Below are 19874 nucleotides of genomic sequence, written 5' to 3'. Positions count from 1 at the left end.
TGCTCATAAGGGTTTATTTAAGTAGATTTACTAGATCTATACGGAGGCACTGAATGCGCACAGATACCAATTTATTTTGATAGGATGAGGCAGGAAACATTTTCTTCCCATGCATGGGTAGGCAGCTGTCTTCAGAAATTCCAAAACCTGATGCTGAGAACTTGCTTGTGTGTGACCTGTGTTGAAACAGAAGTACGCACTCGAGGGGCACCTATTTATTCTCCTTTAGCACAAACTGTGCTTTGGATTCACGACTCGCAGAGAAAAGGGACGCTGGTCACATGTGCTGTGTGTGGTTAGCGGCTTGTAAATGATCTCTTCACTTGAGAGAAGGGAAATTTTTGCATCCCAAATTTGGGACATTGGAGAAGACTTGAGACAGTCTATGAACCAGATGTGGTTTTCTGGGGTGCTGTGCTGGGCATACGGGAGCCAACTAACAGAGCCACAGCAGTCAGCATGCAAGCAGCTGACGGGAGCTCTTGCCCAGAGAAGAACACGCTGGCAAACAGCAACCACAGCCAGTCCCCAAACCAACCTACTCTCTAGTCCACTAGTACTATGGATTTTGTGTAGAGATTATTGATTTTAGGCTACGGTGGTGTTAGAGAAAGTGATGTTCTGTACTTAACACGAGTGATCTCCTAGGTCATAAACTGTGTGCAGTTACACAAGCACTACTTACTAGCAGTTTAAACAGTGTTTGTTAGTCGTTGTTATTATCTATCCCAAGAGATTACTGCTATTGCTCTCTGTAGGTTGTGATATACACCAGTGTAACCATCTGAAAAGACAGGATTTGTTAAGCTTCTCAGATAATATGAAACCAAGTCAAGCAATACTTTGAGATACCAAATGGACTTAAACAACATGTTTTTCTTACCTGAAGATGTATTATTTTATTAGGTCCCACCCATCCACTCTCCAACAGGCAAAGTGGTTTTTCCCTGGGGACGTGTACAAAACCAAGAAAAATATGAAGGGATTTCTGTGAATTCTAATATTAGTGGTATCATCACCTTAGTGTGACTGAAGCATTCAGTAACAATACAGATACTGCTTGACCCCTCTTGTTTAAAAGAGCACCAAGTCAGGTTGTTTTTCCCAGAACCTGACATCAGGTCTGTGGAAGTCTTCTTCCCTGAAGCGATTCAGAAGGAAAAACTATGTGCTATTTTGTCTTGAGTACGTAAAGCACGTACCTTGTTAGAGATTGTAAGAGGCCCAGGCCTTCCAGAGCAAGCAGATCCACACAAAGCAAGGGGTAAATACAAGCTACTGCAGTCTTAAAAAAAAAAAACAAACCCCAACCCCCCAAAAAACCCAAACCAAAACCAAAACAACCAGAACCCCCCCCAAGAAGCTGGAGGTGACCCCCCCACACACCTCCAGCGTTTGCTGGACCAGTATGCAAGGCAGGTCGCTGCACGGGAAAACAGGAGCTTGGCCTCTGGTGCGCATCCTCGTTCTTTCTGAGGGATAGGACAAATGAGGCAAGGAAAATACGCTTTCCACCCGTCAAAAAGACGAAGGGTAAAGCTTTGCCAGTTGGACTGTACCTTGCGAGTTGCTGGACGAGCTCACTTCCCATTCACGTCAGTGGGATTTGTGTGGGAGCTCGGCAACCGGTGTGCTGTAAGCCGTTACAGGGGTGACGGAGGGGGATGACGGGGGAACATATTAATGCAAATGCATGGGAAGCCGAAGCCACCTGTGGTCTGTATTAATTAACGCATTCAGGTGATACTTCACTGATAGCAACAGTTGTACTTGAACAAATTAGTCCTCTCCCTGACTGCTGGCTTTCTGCTTTACAGATGTCTGTTAGTCAAAATACATTCTCCCCCAAGTCTGAAATGGTATTGTCGCTGCTTCTTTTTTTCAAATGCCTTTCTTTTGTCCTCTTTTCAATTTAAATTCAACGAGTTTACGTTTATCTAGATAACGTCCCATCAGTGCTTTTAAATATAAATGTACTTGTCAATTTTCACTTTTTCAAAAGCTGTCAGTAAAACGTACTTTAAAACTACTCTGTGGCACAGATGAGCTCTTCATTTACCCGCATTTTCTCCTATATACAGCAAGGGAGGTATTGCTCAGTTCTGTCATAGAAGGCGCTGATGAGAGCAGCAGGTCCCCATGCTGTTCCCAAAAAGAACCTAGCCAGACTGAACAATGTCGTACATGTTGGCCGCTAGATCTTTCCTGTCCTCAGCTTCCTGCTAAAACAAATTCGTTTTGATTGTTCCACATAGTAAACTGTTGTTGATCAGTGTAAGGCTGAATGGTGCTGGTGGCTGACTCATCACTCTTGGCTTGACTACTGCACAGCCTAATGAGTAGAAGTGAGGTACTACCGACTAAGAAAAAAGGGCCAGCAGCTAACAAAGGAAGAAACAAGGAAGGAAAGAAAAGGGAACGTAGCAGTCATCATATGGATAGAGAGCATTGAGAGAAGGGTCACTAACATTTTTGCCAAATCTAAGCTGTACTTACTTTTCTGATGCCAGTTTATTCAGTAAGACACTTAGGTTTTGAAAATGGAATGCATAAACGCTGCGCAGGAGAAATGAGCTGAGAAGCAACACCTTAATATACAGCGCAGGAGAGCGTGGAGGACTTGTGATGGTGAGGGAGCCTGGGTTCCTAAACAGTCATTCCCAAAGAATGTCAGAAATATTTGTGGGAGAGAACAAGCTGGTGAAATACGATTTTCTGAGCTGCTGTCTGCTTATTTAAAGCATAAATGGTCTTACAGCAGTTCTATGTGTTTTCTTTTCATATCAATGTTCAGCTTATCTTATACACACATCTTCAGTACATAAAGTAACTTAAAAACATCCATTCTAAAACTCGGATACAAAGAGAATGTGGCTTGGATGCTTACTGGCATGAAGAGAGATATCCTGTCCTATTCTTTTTTGTTCTGTGATACAGTTGTAGCATTATCTGGTATCCAGGGCTTTGAAGGATCTATTGTAAGCATGTCAAAGACTTTTTAAATTACTTTGGTTTTGTAAATATTAGATCACAAAAACTGAGGAATGAGTCCCACAGACTTTCATTAAACAATGTGAACCATTAGCGTTTTTCCTGTTTTGGAGTTGAAATTAAATGAGCATTAGTAACACTCTGTATATTTATTCCTTCAATGAGGGAAAAAAAAAAATCTGTTCTAATAATTACCATGTCTATAGAAATGTGCATTTGAGGTGCAGCTTAGACACTAACTAATCACCATTGTGTGCTGCTTGTGCAGCCAGAGAGAAGAGGTGCCTTGCACAAGATCCCAGTGTCCATGATGGAGCTTGGGTGAGACAGGACTGCCGTCCTGTGATCCATGTCTCAGCTCCTTAGTGAGTCCTGGGCAGTCCAGGACTAAAAAGCTATGGGACAAGTCTTCCAGTTGGCAGTTTTGCCCACGGGAAGAGAGCATTCCCACAGCAAGTGGTAAGTCGCTTAGCCACCTTTCTGGCTAACACCCACCGGTTCAGAGAGATAAGGGAGAGAAGTGCCACAGCTACAGGGCAGTTGGTGCAGCACGGGCACGCAGGCTGTGTGGCTGGAGGCTAGGAATGGCTAAGCCTGAACTTGGAGTCCAGATTAAAACTGGACAAGAGTCTAAGGCTGGGATAAACATGCAGAAGTGGGAAGATGACAAATCAGCAGCTTGTCAGAAGGAAGAGGAAAAAAGAAAGAATAGGCAGAAAACCCTCTGCCCCCTTGCCCCTAGACATAAATTTCAGGAAATCATGGTCATTCTGAACATTGGCATGTACTCGTCAGCACCCCCCCCCCAGCAAGAGTCCAAACTCTCCTTCTGTCTCCTTCCTCTAAAGGGTGACAACGTTCAGTTGCTATCAGTTATTCTTCTGGTACCTCATGGTGCAAAGCTCAGTGTCCTGACACAGGAGGCCTCACCTTGCTGAAGTGACACCATCTGGGTGTCAGAACACCACTGGACAGTGGAATTCCTGCTTTTTTTAGCATCGTTTTTAAAAAGTCTAGGAAATTACTACTTTTTTGTACTAATTGGTACTAATATTGTACTAACTAGGAAAGGTAGAAGAATAGTCAGGAGTCAGGTTGTGAAATGAAACACTCAAAAACTACAAAGTGTCATGATTAAGAGTTACCTGGTGATTTGATTTGATCCTGGTATGTACATTCACTGGGATATTTTAAAAACAAGTTTGAGTCCAACTTTATTTATGCTGACAGTTCTTCATTGCAAATATTTGCGTGAAGCTGTTCATTTCCACAGTGCTCAGTACCATAAAGAGTCATCACAACAGCAGCACTTGCTAGGTATTTTAGCTTCATTTTATAGATGGGACAAACTTCTTCATAGCCAAGTGGCAAGCGCATCTGGCAAGGCAGGTTTAGAAGCTGGGATATCTTGGTACCTTTTCCTTAATTCAAATGACTGTTTCTGCTGAGCCAGAGCAGTACATAAAATATACAGGGTGGAGATGAAATCCTGTCTCTAGAGAAATTAATGTAACTCAGACATTATGGTACAGATACATATCCTTAAGGTCTAAGTTATTCTGTTCACCAAATCAAATTGCTTACAAATTGGCAAACTAACAAATATCAGCATTTATCAAAATTAAATCCGTATGTTCTTCAAATCCATGTATCATCAACTACTTCCAGATGTAAAAATCCATGGATAGTTTTAAGGAACCTCAGTCCTGCAGTCAGTTTCCATCATGATTCTCAAAATTAGCACTGTTCACAAGCGATGTGCAACAATATTTGGTCTCTTCAGGAAACAATACTTGTTGCTTTCCTTAGAGCTAGGTATCCTGTAACCACATCTGAAGGGAGCATCCGAATATAGGCAAATTCTTCAATAGTACTAAATCTTAGCTTGCTCTGAGGATCTGTGTAGTTTGCCTGAAAAAGAAACAATGGCAGAGACACTATTCAAATAAAATCTCGAAAGAGAATGTTAAAAAAAGTGTCTAATTACAAGACCACAAAATAGTGAGATTCTTTTCCCAGCAACAGCACTGCTGTGCTACCATGTGACCAAAAGTTTATACTTTTTTCCTTCTCCTTGAGTCAGAACTTATGAGAAGTTAACAGACCCCTATAAAATCACATTAGAAATGCATTAAACATAACAGAGGGCTGAAATAGTTTCGTACAAAACACAGTGCAAAAGAAATTCCTCAACTCTCTCAACTCACCCTAGCAACTCTGTGCCTTGTGCAGTCTCTCTCAAGGCAGCTCTCCAAAGAGTCAGGCTGCTGCCAATAAATTACCCACAAAGAGGCTGAATTATGGGTGCTCTGATAGCTTTGGACTGATTTTCTCTTCCTGCATACAACTTAGCTTTTAATTTACTTTAAAGTGGTTGTTAAAGCAAGGGAGTCTCAGCTTATGGTTCTGTGACTGAACTGATAAGAAATTTGAACTCAGCGTTGTGCTCTGCTACAGATGCCTGCTTTCAGGATAGCAGCCTGGCCAGCTCACCCTGGGCTACGCTTGTATCCTCTGCTATATTTGGACCCTGGGTGCCTGGGAGCGGTGCCAGTTTCCTTCCATCCTCTCCCCTTCCCTGTTGCTACAGAAACCTTGAGCTCGGATGAGCTCGGGGGATCGCCTCTCCACCTTCAGCCTCCAGGACAGTCAGTGCCTGTTCAGCACCGAATTACCAACTGCCTGCCAGGGCTCTGAAAGCGTCTTCTCTACCTTTCTTTAACAGGAGATGGTGGCAGGCTGCGAGGCACAGGCAGCTGAGGTCCCTTAAGACATCGCTGCTAAAAAAGAAAAGGCCAGGAAGAGCTGGAGCATTGCCCCCATCCATACTGTTGAAGCATAGAGCCCTCTACCATTTTTGTGTTGGAAAGGATCTGTTGGCCATGGTAACAATGCTGTTAATCGTCTGGCCTGATAAGACTTAGCAGAAAATTAAGTGTTATCTGTAGCTTGTTTCTTTACAAAGAAATGCCAGGAGGTTAATTAAATGTAGTCAGCTAACAGTCAAGCCATCAATTCGTTTTCAAACAAATGGCAAAGTTATGACACTAGGTGTAAATTTATCCCTGGTAGTAACTTGGCAGTTAGAGCAGGTATGCATTTATTTTTATTTCACAGTTTAAATCTGGCCTCATGTAAGAAAAAGCTAATCAAGTAGACTGCTTTCCAAATACGCATGATTCTGTAATAAACTAGCCAAGCAATATCTGCAGTTTGTATTGCACACCAATCCAGGTTGAAAATATTATGGCAGTTCTTCACCCTTCTGATACTCCGTATTGGGCTGTACTCTTTGCACACGCTAAGGTATGGTAACGAGTAATTTATGCCATGACTTCATTCTGAAAACAAACTTAACCACTACTTCAGCAATAATTTAAATAGATTAGAAAAGTGAAGTCAGGTGATTTTGCAAAGAAAAAGTTCTGTCATGTTTAGAAACTAAATCAAAGGCCACAGATACATGCTCTTCAAATACAATAAATTAGTTACCTCAGTCTGTTTTTATAGTAGCAAGGCTGATCCATTTTCAGAAAAGGAAGAGAAATAAAAACATTTGAAGGTTTGGGGTTTTTTTTAATCTGCTTTACAATAAATTACTCTGTTTTGCATGTTAAAATATCTAAATACTCATCTTGCAAGTTTGGAAATAATAGTTTCATTTTGCAGTGTCAATATAGTAGATAATAGCTTTTGAATTCTAGGCTGCCTTACAAATATAAATAGGTTGCTCTGCTTAGACCATTGGTAAATTTAATTCCCTTTGTGTGAAAAAGAACAGGATCAGTAGAATTTAATTGTGGCTTTTAATATAATTGCAGGTATACTGATGAGAGTGGTTTAATGTACTTCTCTCTTTTTGTACCTGCTAGACCATTTAATTCGTTCCTAAATGGGTAATGCTAAGGAATTTATTTTACTCCCCCCCCCCCAGGGAATCCAGCATTCCCATAGAAAATATACTCTTACACAAATGCTTTCAGATTTTACACAGAAAATACAGGGACATTTTTCTTATACTAGATTTCTAAAATATTCTATTACCCCACATACCTTCCTACTAGGAAATTATCTTGAAAATATATTTAGTGCTTCTTATGAAACATTTCTAGCTTAGCAATTTAAAGGACACGCTGTCTCAGTTACCTTAATAAAAAAGATTTTTTTAAACATGGTATTTTTATCGTAGTCTGGAGAAACCTTCCAGGCCAGGTAAAATAGGAAACCTGACTCACAATGCAATTAGAGGATGGAAAATTAAGAAAAAGAAAAAAGTGGAAAGAGAAAAAAGGGAAACAAAAGCAGCACTGAATGGATTCATACAGAAAGGAGAGTACTTATACTGAGCTAGAATAGTTAAAGTACATAAATCACTGATGGAAAGGAGGAGCTGGTAAAGAAAAACCGAGGAACCGAGAGGAAGACTCTTACTTGCTATGGCTAAACTGACCCTTAGCTGGTAGGGATATGGTCTTCACTCGCATCTATAACCTGCATCATCATCTCGCTACAGGTGCAACAACTGACCAGTTTTGAAATGCATCAGAGGCCAGTGCTGGAAAGCATTATTTGCTTCCTTGGAGACGGGGCAGTGAAAGGGACTTACGCCCTTATGCCTTCTGCCCCACATAAGCCCCTCACAGGTCAGAGATCTGGCAGCAATGCTAATAACACCTGGTGTGAATGCTACTAATACTTGCAAAGTAGCTCTAAGGGGAGAGGGAAGGAAACAGATGAACACCATTAAGCAACCCAGCAGGGAATTTTTGCTATTTTGGTGAAACATACGCATTATTATATCACATGTCCACCTATCCCCCCTCCCTCCATCCACTGCTGCTTTATATAGACTAGAGGCACTTACGCAAAGTTCCTTATTCAAGTGGCCCCTGCTCCTTGTCTGAAAACAAGCTGCTATTATATGGAGTACAAGACTGTAAGTCTGCCTGGCTGGAGGGAATTATTTTCCCTGGGTTTGTGAGCAGTCTCTTCCATTTGCTGTCTGCCAGTTCATCTGCGAGGGAGATGTTGCTTTCCTGTTCCCTCTTGAACACCCAGGGTTACCAGCCTCGATCCGAGCAACCCACTCCATTTCCAAATCATGCTCAAAGGCACAGGCTGGAAACATGCCACCTCCTCGGTGCCTTATTTAAATGTGTTACTTCTTAAAAAATAAAAAAGTCAACGAAAACATACGCTACCAAATCAACAACTCAGACGTTAGGATGTGCAGGATTACAGTTGGCGCTACAGCTATTCTTTGATGCCTTGCACTGTGTATCCACTATAAGGCAGTCCTTAATTAAGTGCTCACCCGTTTTTTCTCCCCAATGGGGACTTTCACCTAATTCAGTGTACAGAATCCAAGGTGCTGTGTTAACCTGTATCAAGATAACAAATGTGTGTATTTACAGGCATCTCTGTGAGGTAATACTGAGCCTGTGAGATGGGCTAGTGTCCTATCGATGAGAAACAGGTTAAACTGGCGGAAGGGACCCAGAAATTCTGTCTATGGCTATTTGATGTTACAAAGTTTTCATTATTGTAGTTATTTAGTGTAACCATTACTTAACCCTTTTTATAATCCAAAATACAACATTCCCATTCATTTCAACTGTAATAAATGCATAGGCTTCTGCAAAATAAATCACGGGTGAAAAGATATGCTGTTACTAACACCTGTTTTGTTTTAAGTAAAATTATTCATGTCACATAAGAACAGTGTCAGCAGCAGATACAAAATTTTTGTTGGCAGAATTCAATGACTTTACTCCTGGTTTGTGCCTACAGAATCTTTGGGGAATTCAGGTGCCAAATTGTAACTACCGAGGCTTTTTGGAGCATGTGCAAACCATATCTAAGTCAAATGTGGGAGGTTTTTTCCCCTTTTCTTTTTCTTTTTTCTTTAACAAAACCATGTAAAAGAGCCCATCTGTGACACACAGGCTATACATCTGCCAAACTCCACGTTCCAGCTCTGAAGCATGGGGGTATTTGAAATTCTCAAAAGTACATGCCAAGTGTCTGTCTCAGGCTGATTTGTTGGAGGGAAAGTTTGAGAGCAATGATAACAAGTTGGGTTTTTTAACCTGGGCCAATCAATATAATTTTGCCTAATCTCATTCTCGGAAATTGCTGAGCCATCTTTTTAAAAATTTCTCTAAAAGATATAATGAAATAAATCAGCCTCAGGCAAACACTCAGCATGGAAAGTTTCAGTCTGTGTGGTTAAAGCTTGGCAAAGTTAGCAGTCATGGAGACTGTGGGCTACCAGCTCCCACTGTAACAATCTAAAGAATCAGAAATTATGGGGACCAATGCAGACTCCACAGCTGGGAAAGCGGTGTGATAGAAGCCACCTGGCAGAACCAGGTATTTAATCTGTCCTGACATATATTAACAACCTAAGGATTTTGTGGGGTAGCGACAGTATTTGGGGTTTGGCCCTAAATCACTGGACAACTATTAAGCACAAGGCTGAACAGGAACCTCAGCAAGTACATCTTTTACAGAAGCATGCACCAGCTTTATATCATTGTGGAAAGTGAGATGCCAGTTCTGAAGAGAAAAAATAAAATATTTACCGGAAGTCCTGAAATGTCCGAATATTTCTTGGCAGGCTTAAAGGAAGGAGGAGCATCAATACTAAAATCTAGAGATAAAAAAAGGGATAAATTCAGTGTGCTATACACCCAAAATGTAAATAGGTAACAATACTTATTTAAAGCACTGCCTTGAGTTTCTGAGGTGTCTATTAACTAGCAACACTAATGCAAAGAAATAAGCAGCAGAATTACCTCTGAAAACATTTAGCCTGTTAGCACTGTAAACAGCCTGATCCTGCTCACCTCTCTCATACAAGTTCAGTAAGCAGAACTGCCCTCCCCAAAAGGAAAAACGTTAGAGCTATTTGAAATGTGTTGATTTCTTCCAAGTCTTAATGAATTCCCTTGCAGTCAGTTATTTGCAAAGAATAGCCGTTATCATACGCATGCTGTATGTTAAAACCACGAAACGTTGCTCAAGATTGCAGGTCTGAAATACTGTAATCCAGAAAAGCAAAGTAATCGTTTAAATCAGTTAAATCTTTAAGCATGTACCACTTTAAGCCCAGTCAATGACCTAGAAAATTGTCTGAATGTTTAAATTAAATGACAGAAATTGCTGTTCTTTTGTGCCCTTTGGATAGCAATTCGGATTCATAAACATTTTTAAGATACGGTTGGTATGTTTAAGTAGTTAAATCCCCAATTTTGGATGTTTACAAAAATATCTTGTACCTGACTCATTTCTTTCTTCCTTCCTGATCTCCCTTGCACCTCATTCAGATGCTATGATCAATTCAAATGCTCCATCCATATCAAATTTCTAACTCACCACCTCTTAATTCAAAAGACACTAATGCCACAGACAGCTGGTTTTAAATATGCAACTGAATTTCTTTTCCCACCTTCTTAAAATAATCCTGTAAATTTACGGTTGCAAACAGAACATAATAGAAATAGCAATATCAGCAGATTGTCAGTTACAATAGCCAGGAACACACAGTAGTCTGCATTTTTCTCTAACAGTTGCGTCTAAAACACTTCAAAAAATGGCAAGCTATTTTTGGATAAAGCACCAAGTCTGACAAAAAGTATATGCATATGCTCAATTCTGCAATGCCTCCACTTGCTTAAGTAAAATCTGAGGATCACATTCTGTCTCCAGCTACGCTCTATAGTATCCTACTTTACGGGTAGACTTGAAGTATATCTAGATTAAGACCACGGCTGTAACTCTGCTCTTGTAGATGTCCACCAGCTAGGACTGCTAATCAGGACTGCTAATAGTGAGTGTAGTTTCAGCTGTGCTGATCTAAATAGAGGATGTAGGATTTAAGTCTCCCAAGAATCTAGGATAAGGAGCTGGATAGGAAGCTTGGGCTGAGGTCTAAGCTACTGCAGGTATGTGGCTTAGCAGAATCTGTCTGAAAATAGTTCAAATGTAGCTAATCAAGAAGCAGCCACCCGTCAGAAGACATCTGGGCTGTATGCAGAGGAGGAGGCTCCTCAGCAGTGCAGAGGTGACAAAAACCTGGTGGGAATAAGGAGTTTCCGACGTGGTTTGGATAAATACATTTCCTTTACTAAACTCTCTCCCCAAATGTATGTGAACTTTGTCATGATACTCCAAATTATTTGCTTCCCCTTACTTCCCACTTAGGGCTGGCGAGTGTGATTGGACTAGTCTTAAATGGCCTACTGGACCCTGTTCAAGCAGGATACTGCATGCACTGATGAAATAATTTAGGTTTGTTTTAAAGAAAGTTATTTGTGTGGATTTTATTATTTATAAATACATGCAAAGCGTCTAAGCAGCTTACAGCTAGGATCATTTAGTTGCCATGGCAATGCCCTTTCAGAAGCAAGAATTTGTTTTAGGTTCTTCCAAGTTCTGTTCTTCTTGCCAGCTGCTGCTCCACCAATGCCGGAGTGCTAGAATTAAAAACATGGTGTTTAGAGAAAAAAAATAAAGAAAGAATACTATTTCAGAGCGTGACACTTCTATTTCATAGTCTTTCTGATATGCCTCATCTTGTCATGAACCATTCATTATCCTCACTTATTTCATCAGCAGACTAATATACTGTACGCTTTAATCTTGGCTGCAAGAAAAACAAAGCTTTTTGAACACTGTCAAAGCTACTATGTTTACGATTAACTGAAGGAAATGAAAATCTGCTTTTTACATGGAAATAGAAAATCAGTGTGGTTAGGTTTAGCCTGCGATTACAGGATTCTGTATGTATTTCCCATCGTATTAGAACTTATTACTATGAAGTCGTGTCTAAAATTGTGATTACACGGCTAAATTTTCTCTCTCCTTTATATGGCATATTACAGGTGCAGCTCTAGCTCTTCTACAGATTATCCATGACTGTAGAAAACACAACTGATCCTGCAAAATGTAATGAACACTATGAGAAACTTTCTGGAAATTTTATTTTTCTTTCAAAGGATAGAAGACAGAAGAATAGAAAAAAGAGTAATAAATAGAATGTTGGCTGCCAAGAAAATTTTGCATTTTGAAAGGTACACTAATGGAAGGCTTGCCACAGGTACTATAATGGTAGTTTCAGTTATCAAACGTGATTGCTGCAGAGTAATTTATTTATGTCCCTCCAGAGACAGAAGCTGCACAACATACAATACTACTTCTAAATGATTAAAGGACACAGATTTACAGCTTTACTTCAGAAAAGAAAATGTTCTTACAATTGGGGAGGCGTTGTTATTTCTGTTAATAATTACTACCTGCCACATCGGTCTCATCAAAACTCAGCAAAGTTCTGCAAACAAACTTCTGTTGTGATTGGTTTATAAATTAGCCTGTTAAATTGCTGAGAGTGATAGGAGGAAGGATTCAGCGAGAAGGCTTTTTTTCTGTAGACATAAGATATATTCAGAAAAGATGCTCATGAACTGATGATGTATCGGGTTTTGGCAATGGATATCCAATACAGAAAGTACATGCAAACGTTTGCTCTGAGGATAACGCCTTAGGAATCTAGAGATCATTGTAAAATAGAGACTGCTGGAATATGAGATGAAATTAAATGTACTACCACATTACTAATTCAAATTCATTGCATGAATTTTCCCCCAAATCATTGCATAATGATATTTTTTTCAGTAATCTGGTTTCTCAAAAGCAACTATTGGGTTTAAATGAACTTATGCCTCCTAGGAATGGGGCTTAGTATCACCTCACATACCTACAGTCAAAAGGCAATGACTGCCAAGTGCAAATGAACCAAGCTGCCTCTGCACTAGTGAAGTTCAGGGAAAGCTGGAGCTGGGACAGGTGGAACTATTCATTGCTTTACACAACTGTCAGAAGGTCTTCTTCCCCTTTCTCATTGCCAAGGAATGCAAATTCCTTTCAGGAAGTTTAGAAAAAGGTAATTTCTTCCTTCTTCTCTGCTTTTAAGTCTATCCTCTACAGTGAGCTAATGGTTCAAACTTGGGCATATTTATGAGAGATAGACTTATTTTCTTCCTTTTACGGCAAATTAGGCTGGAAGGATGTAAAAAGTATCCAAATTGTTACTACCAGTTCATACCGACAAAAAGCCAGTTAAAACTCAATACATTTCTTCTCAAATTAGTTACTGTATTGGGGAGGACAATTTCGTCTTTTTATTGTAACTGCCTATTATTTCTGCAGCAGTTGCCAGAGGCCCTGTACGTTCATTATCATTTCAAGCATGCAGACATTAGTATTGCCTCTCTGGAAATGGTGATGTTCCTCTAAGAACCGAAGGATCAGCACAAGGCCTCATGGCTACTTAAATCCTATATGGAAGCTACACGGCATGCCTCTGGGCGCAAATGGAGCTTTTCCAATAAGCCCCATTTCCCAAACAGGCTGGTGGCCGCTGGAGGATTAGCGTGAGCGATGTATACCGTCGTTTGAATGCCCCTCTCGTGACAGAAGTCACCTGCAAAGCAGACATAGAGCAACTTGCAAGTCAGAGATGAATTTTATGCCCCCTGCCAAACGTACACTTAGCGAGCTGTGTGATGCCCGATTACTCAGGTTTTATGCTGTGGGATATTGTATCTTATTCATACAGAATGAAATCTGGGATGAAATCCTTCTTTCTAAGTACTGGCTTAGCACCAGCAGACTGAGAAGTTTGCTTGTCTAGAAAGCATTTGTACAGTGTGCCAATGAGTTGGCCCTGGCACAGCAAGATAAAAAGATATTAAAAACAAACCCAGCAGTGACAACGTTACTAGCTGTAGTCTTCCTTCACCTTCTCGCCCCGTATAAACCTCAGAGTATTTTAGCAGCCTGTATTTCGTCAGCTGTCAAGAGTTTACGCGACTTCTGAACGCTGGCGGGCCAGCCTTCTGGGGAGCACGGCGCGTTTGCTTCTACATCTAGCAATTACTGGAAGAACAGACACCACGGGTCTGTGAAGAGTTTCAGGGACCGGGAGAGGACCAAAATGCCACTTGCTAATGACTCTCTGGCTGATTTTGATTTCAATTGCTTTGCAGCCTGCCTTGGCTAGGAAGTGGGGGATGGGGTTCCTACGTTCACACTGGTATTAATTGTTCCTCTCTAGCTGTAGTAGTTTGTGAGATAGCACACCATAAAACTTCTGGACTTACCTTGATCAAGCAGGTTTTTTGACTCTGTTCCAGAATTTAATATAATAGTTCTGCCTCTGGACCAGTGCCATTTTCATGCTATAATAGAGTGTGCACTTTGGACCATAGCATGGCACGGACTTGAGGTGAATTTCTTAAAAATTGTCGACCTTTTATTTGGCTGTTAAGCTGACTTTCTTAATATTTACCTTAGCAGTATGGTTAAAAAGAATCCTAGTTAATGTTTTATTTGAAGAGTTTAGAATTTCAGATTGTTAAAATAATACACTTACGATGAAGTTTGGATCTTTAAATGGTAACGGCTTGACGGTTGTTTCCACTGATCCTGTGCTGGAGTCTGTGTTCAGAAATTTGTTTTCATTCATGGCCTCTCCACCTGCACCCTGAAGAAAAAATACAATTTTACTGCTTGTTACTCTGAGCAAGTTTAACCAGAGACAGAGCCGTCTGCCGTATTACCTACCTGTTGCCTTTTTAGCCCTCCTATCTCTTTTGAATCTTTGATGATGTTGCATGCCAGCAGTGTGGAAGCATGAAACAGAATATTTGTCAAGCAATTTACAACTGACACATAAAGGGGAGGAGGGGAATAGAGTGGCCAAAGCCTACTGAGTAAACGCAGCATCAGGTTTATTTCAGTATTAATGAAAGCCATCTCTATAAAGTGTAAGACAGCGTGTGAAACCCAAAACAGCAGAAATGTACATTGGATCTATCTCAGAATGTTCCATATTAGAGCATTAACAGGAATATATAAAATTTATAAAAAGGGTTTTTTTCTGAGGTTCTAAAGAAAAATTGATTAATCAGTTTATTCTCCAACCTCGGCTTCAATCATGCCTGAGTGAGGACTGAGAGGAAAAAGTATTTTATTATCTATACTATCTTTATATGCAAGCCTCACAAAATCTACATGGGTACTAGTTGGTGTTTTCTAGGCTTTTCTTTATGGTTTATTTATTTAGCAGGAAGAGCAGTTGGAGAAGGTGTGTGTGATTGGAAAGCTAAAAAAGTTGTGTGGCAGTCCAACCAATTTCTGATAGTTCTGCATGGCTGAGTTTATGTTGTTTTTTATTTTGTGAGCGCCCTGTAAGTCTCCACACTACCAGAACTAGCCTATGCTACATACATAAATGTTGCTCGTGAAATCCTGATATATACTGAAGCCAATGAGAATTTTGCCATTGAGTTTGGCAGGTCAGTCAATAGGATTTCATACCTTGATGCTTTTTTTCCTGAAGAACAAAAAGCTTGGTTAAAAGCTAAATCAATATATACTGAACGGATGGTTAAAATGTTTCTTTACTCTACCTTCAGGCAGATAATACTCAGAACAAAAAAATACTTTCCTGTGAAAACCTGCATGGCAAAACCTTCTGTGTTGATACAATACTCTTTTAAGTAGGAGAAAAAAGGATCATTATTATTAGTGAATTATGAGAGTACCTCTAGAACCTGAGACTACATAGCAAAGGCCATGATTCAGCATATCCTTCTCCATGTGATTACAAGGGAAGTGTTTGTGTTCTTAACTACATGCATAAATAATTACAGGATTAGGAACTAGGCAAGTTGAACTCTTCTTTGGGGAAATACATCGGTTATTCAACAGTGCCTGTTCTTAACATAGCAAAGAGAGGTCTTAAATATTCAAAGTATGGTATAAAGGAGCATTCAAGTAAAATAGGCATGTTTCTAGTGTCTTATTAAAATAAAATATATGAATAGAGATGATCTATTTTCGAAACAACAGTCTGTCCTCTGCAAGCTCCTAGTAGAGGGGATACTGCCATAGTAACATCGGTGAAAGCAACATTGAATTCTGTAGCTTAAACTTAATTCTCCCCTTGCTGAGGACAGCATTAAAAGGCAGTGACTGTCAGAGAAACAGAAGAAATGCAGATGGATGTTTAGAAACATGCATTATGTGACAGCGAGCAGAGAAAACATCTTCAGCAATCCTGAGTAAAGTGGCTTTGTACAATGATTTGCTAGGTTTCAAGCTATATTCTTGCACATGCACACTTCCAGCACTTTGGATTTCAGCAGCAAATATTAAAGTCCATCTTGAGAAAGACAAGGCTTGACATACAAGATTATTTTTGATGAATAAATTATCTCTGATACTGCTCATTATCAGTGTAAATTCTCTAAGTGGAGGGATCAGCATTCACGGTTATTCTTCAGAGCGTTCTTGCCTTTTATTTGGTACCTTTTGGTCAGTTTTAAATCCAGTCCTACCGGTTTTTATTAATTACTTTATCACTTTTGCCCCTTCAGTGATCTTCTCCTAAGTATTCTGTTGTTTATGAAATAGGTTTTGAGTAGCATTTCAACAATATCTCAAAACAGTATCTAATATTTTGAGGCGGAGCAAATAAAAATGGTTAAACAGTAAAGGGGAAGAAGCTTCCTTATACATATACTCCTTAATTTCTGCAGCTGGGTACACTTACATATTACAGTCACTGTCTTCCGTGGGTTTTTCTGTGTGGATTCAGTGCTCATCTTGCTGGCACATTGGGAAGGAAAGTAAGGAACTGTTCCTGGCGGGACAATTCCTGAATGTAAATTCTACACATCGTTTCTTTTCCGCACCAAGCCTTAAGGGATTTCAGGTATAACCGCTGCTAAGAGTCAGGATAACTCGTGTTACAGGCCAGATATTAATTTTGGTTGTGCCGGTATCCCTTGCACGGTGGCAGAGGCAGCAGGATCCGGAGGAGCAGCAGCTGCTGCTTTTCTGGGCCACGTGGACACCCAAGTCCTCCTCCAGGTCCCACGGAGACACAGTGCCAGCAGCAGCTTCTGGGTCTGTCATGGACAATTTGAGAGCAGCGGTCTCCTCTCCGAGGCAAAGGGTGCAGGCTGGCGTGCAGGACTGTAAAGCAGCCTGCGTACCATAGTGGTATGCAATTGATAGCATGATTTCAGAGACCCGTGGTAAGACTGAGAAGCAAATAAGACCGAGTAGTATGATCCCAGTTAAATGCTGGGAACCGAGATAAAGACATACTAGAGAGGCATGCCGGTTCCCTCACTCAGCATTGCTTGTATGAAAACTGATTTTTTTAGCAGTAGCAGTAGCACTATGGAAGAGAGATACTCAGCTTATGTGCTTTTCTTCCTGGAAAAACATTAAAGACTTGAGTAGAAGCAATGCTTCCAGAATAATGTGCTACTGCACAGAGGAGTGAACTCCAGCAAGTACAGCGCTTTGAAATGCTCTTTCCGTGCAGCCTGCAGAAGTCTCAGCTGATGTCCTCTGCAGTTTTATAGCCACAAACTGAAAGTGTCTCAACAATCTACAAATCTGTCCAGCCTATGTTTTAAAATGCCAGGATTTAAAGTGTAAGAAACATCATTTAATGTTTCACGTTTGTTTTTTGAGAAGTTTCTTAAAGACGGGGGGGAGATGCCAAATGAATTTTAACCAATACCGACCTACCTTTGTACTGCAAAACCCGTGTTTCCTGAAAGTGAATAATACAGTGATAATACAAAACAATATTTACAGCCTGAAAGAAGATTCCTCAGTGAACAATTAACATGCTTACGCTAGTTTTATTGCAAATAACAATAAAAACACTACAGTAAAGACTGCAGCTAAGCCATCAGTAACTACGTTCATCCTTTCCCATCAACTCTTCCTCTGGCTCTTAACCTCCACAGAATTCCATGCTGCCGCCGCTTCTCTTGTTACGTCCCTCTCTTCTCCTCCTCCTCCTCCTCCCAGTATCCAGCCACATTAGAGCAACCTTGACTGGAACTGCATGTTTTAAAATTTGTAGACGGGGGTCAAAGGCTTCGTATAGGACCACTTGTGCAATTTCATTCCCTCTGTAAAGTCGTGTTTATTTGCTTTAGCTGAATTTTAACTACAACCACAGCGTGACAGGTTGGCAACCTCTATCCATCCTGGGATAGACGGGAGCAAGAGTGAGGGGTGCTGCTTCTTTTTTGCATTTCTTTTCATGAGACCATCTATCGAGCATTCAGTGCATCCCAGCTGGGTGGGACGCTGTCCTCCCCGTTACGGACTAGGACTGGGTGACAGTCCCCAAGGGAGGAAGGTGGCTGAGGACTTCACTTGGTCAGGAGACGGCACAAATTCGAGAGCGAGCGAAGACCTGCAGCAAACACTTGGGAGTCCTGAGAGGTTTGTTGTAAGAGCAGCCAAGTCTGGGGAAGAGACCTGAGCTAAGCTTTGCTACCTTAACACTGGTTTCTTTTGAATAAAGCCAAACCCCAGGAATGAGCCTAGTTTGGACCCTACTGTATATGCTGTCCGTACTGGGAGAAAACACACGCTGGGAGGCTGCCTATTCACATACTACTCTCAATCTTAGGTTTTGGTAGCTCTATTAATTTTTTCAATATATTCTGTTCCAAATTCCCTACCGCAGATGTATTGGTTTTCACATGATTTCCAAAGATTGCTCCATCTGTCTGGTTTTATTTAGGGAGAAGACAAGCAAAACTTGTAGACCATGGAAGCTGAATTCTTTATTTTGGCTATTTCCAGGTGGAATCAGCATTGTGGGGTTTGGGATGGGTGTCTGTGATGGGACTAAATACCAGGTGGAATTAGCTTATTATGGAAGTGCTTGTCTGAATCATCATTCCTTTTCTCCCCCCCCCGCCCCCCCCCGCAAGGATTAAAACTGCATAACAGAATAACTGGTATATGCTGAAGTATCATTTCTTACCTATTTATTCTTGGATTATATTCTATAATATTTTTTTTCATTATTTTAGACTAACAGGATTTTACAAAGTATAAAAAATATTAAAAATTATGAAGCATAAAAGTCAAAGACATAAATTTGTGCATTTCTGGCATCCTAGCACTGCATACCATGCGTGTCATGGCTTAGAAAAAAAATGGACTGGCACATCACTGAAGGTACACTAAAATCATCAGTGGCCATTTTTGCTAGATGTTACAATTTTACATGGTAAAACAGAATTTAAAAATAGAAGGTGAACAGTGTGTTGGTAAAGCGAAACTTAAATGCATAAATAAATTCTGTAAGAACAGGAGAGGGAGTTTCTAGTTTAACAGAGCAAAAACAATACTGCAAACATTGATTTTTCTCAGTTTTGTTTTCTGTAAATCATTCATTTGTTAGCCTTAACACTATATTGAGTACAGCAATTGTAGATGAAGGTGATTGCATATGTAGTTTTTTGAGTTGGTTTTGCTTCTGCGTTCAGTATTTCTGATACTCTGGCTTTGTCTTACAGTGATGACTAGGGGATTGTATGTCACTACTGAAAAATAAGGAATAAGAGGGGTCTGGTTCTAAATCAAGCCCTCACACTTGGTGATAACTTTGCCCCAAGCACCCAGTTTGGCATGATGAGGAACCCACTTGTCTCCAACCTTTGTATGTGAAGTTCAATAAATAGTTTAAATTATTTTTACTTACTTTTGGCAGTTGATTTTCATAATCACGATAATACTACAATGACATTCTTAATTACATTGACACAGTTGTTTTAACTCAACCTCTATAATGGTATGTGTCTAATTATTCCTGTAGTAGGTTACTTCTAAAGCAGCAATATCCAACTTGTGGCAACTTTCTCAGCTTTTAGCTGTGTCTAAGTTCTGTGACATCCTGACGAAGCTGTGGCATGCAGCCAGGGAAGAAAACGGTAATTTATAAAATAGATGGATAATACCTGTATTTTCACTAGCAGCCAATTACAGTGAGT

The 19874-nt window shown here is 40.3% G+C and overlaps 1 protein-coding gene across 1 annotated transcript in view; it reads right to left on the bottom strand.

The window, feature by feature from the left end:
- Positions 1-4100: 4100 nt before the first annotated feature.
- Positions 4101-19874, bottom strand: part of INO80C (INO80 complex subunit C) — a 30666-nt gene continuing 14892 nt past the window's right edge. The window contains exons 2-5 of the mRNA XM_075022716.1: positions 14426-14536; positions 11357-11468; positions 9576-9643; positions 4101-4902 (exon numbers count right to left, since the gene is read on the bottom strand). Coding sequence (XP_074878817.1) covers positions 4771-4902; positions 9576-9643; positions 11357-11468; positions 14426-14536 — 423 coding nt within the window. The 3' untranslated portion in view covers positions 4101-4770. The remainder of the gene's footprint in view (positions 4903-9575; positions 9644-11356; positions 11469-14425; positions 14537-19874) is intronic.

This window comes from Buteo buteo, chromosome 3 (genome assembly GCF_964188355.1).
Source record: "Buteo buteo chromosome 3, bButBut1.hap1.1, whole genome shotgun sequence".
Taxonomy (NCBI): Eukaryota; Metazoa; Chordata; class Aves; order Accipitriformes; family Accipitridae; genus Buteo; species Buteo buteo.
The sequence above is the reverse complement of the archived record's forward strand: the minus strand, read 5'-3'. Positions and strand labels throughout refer to the sequence as shown.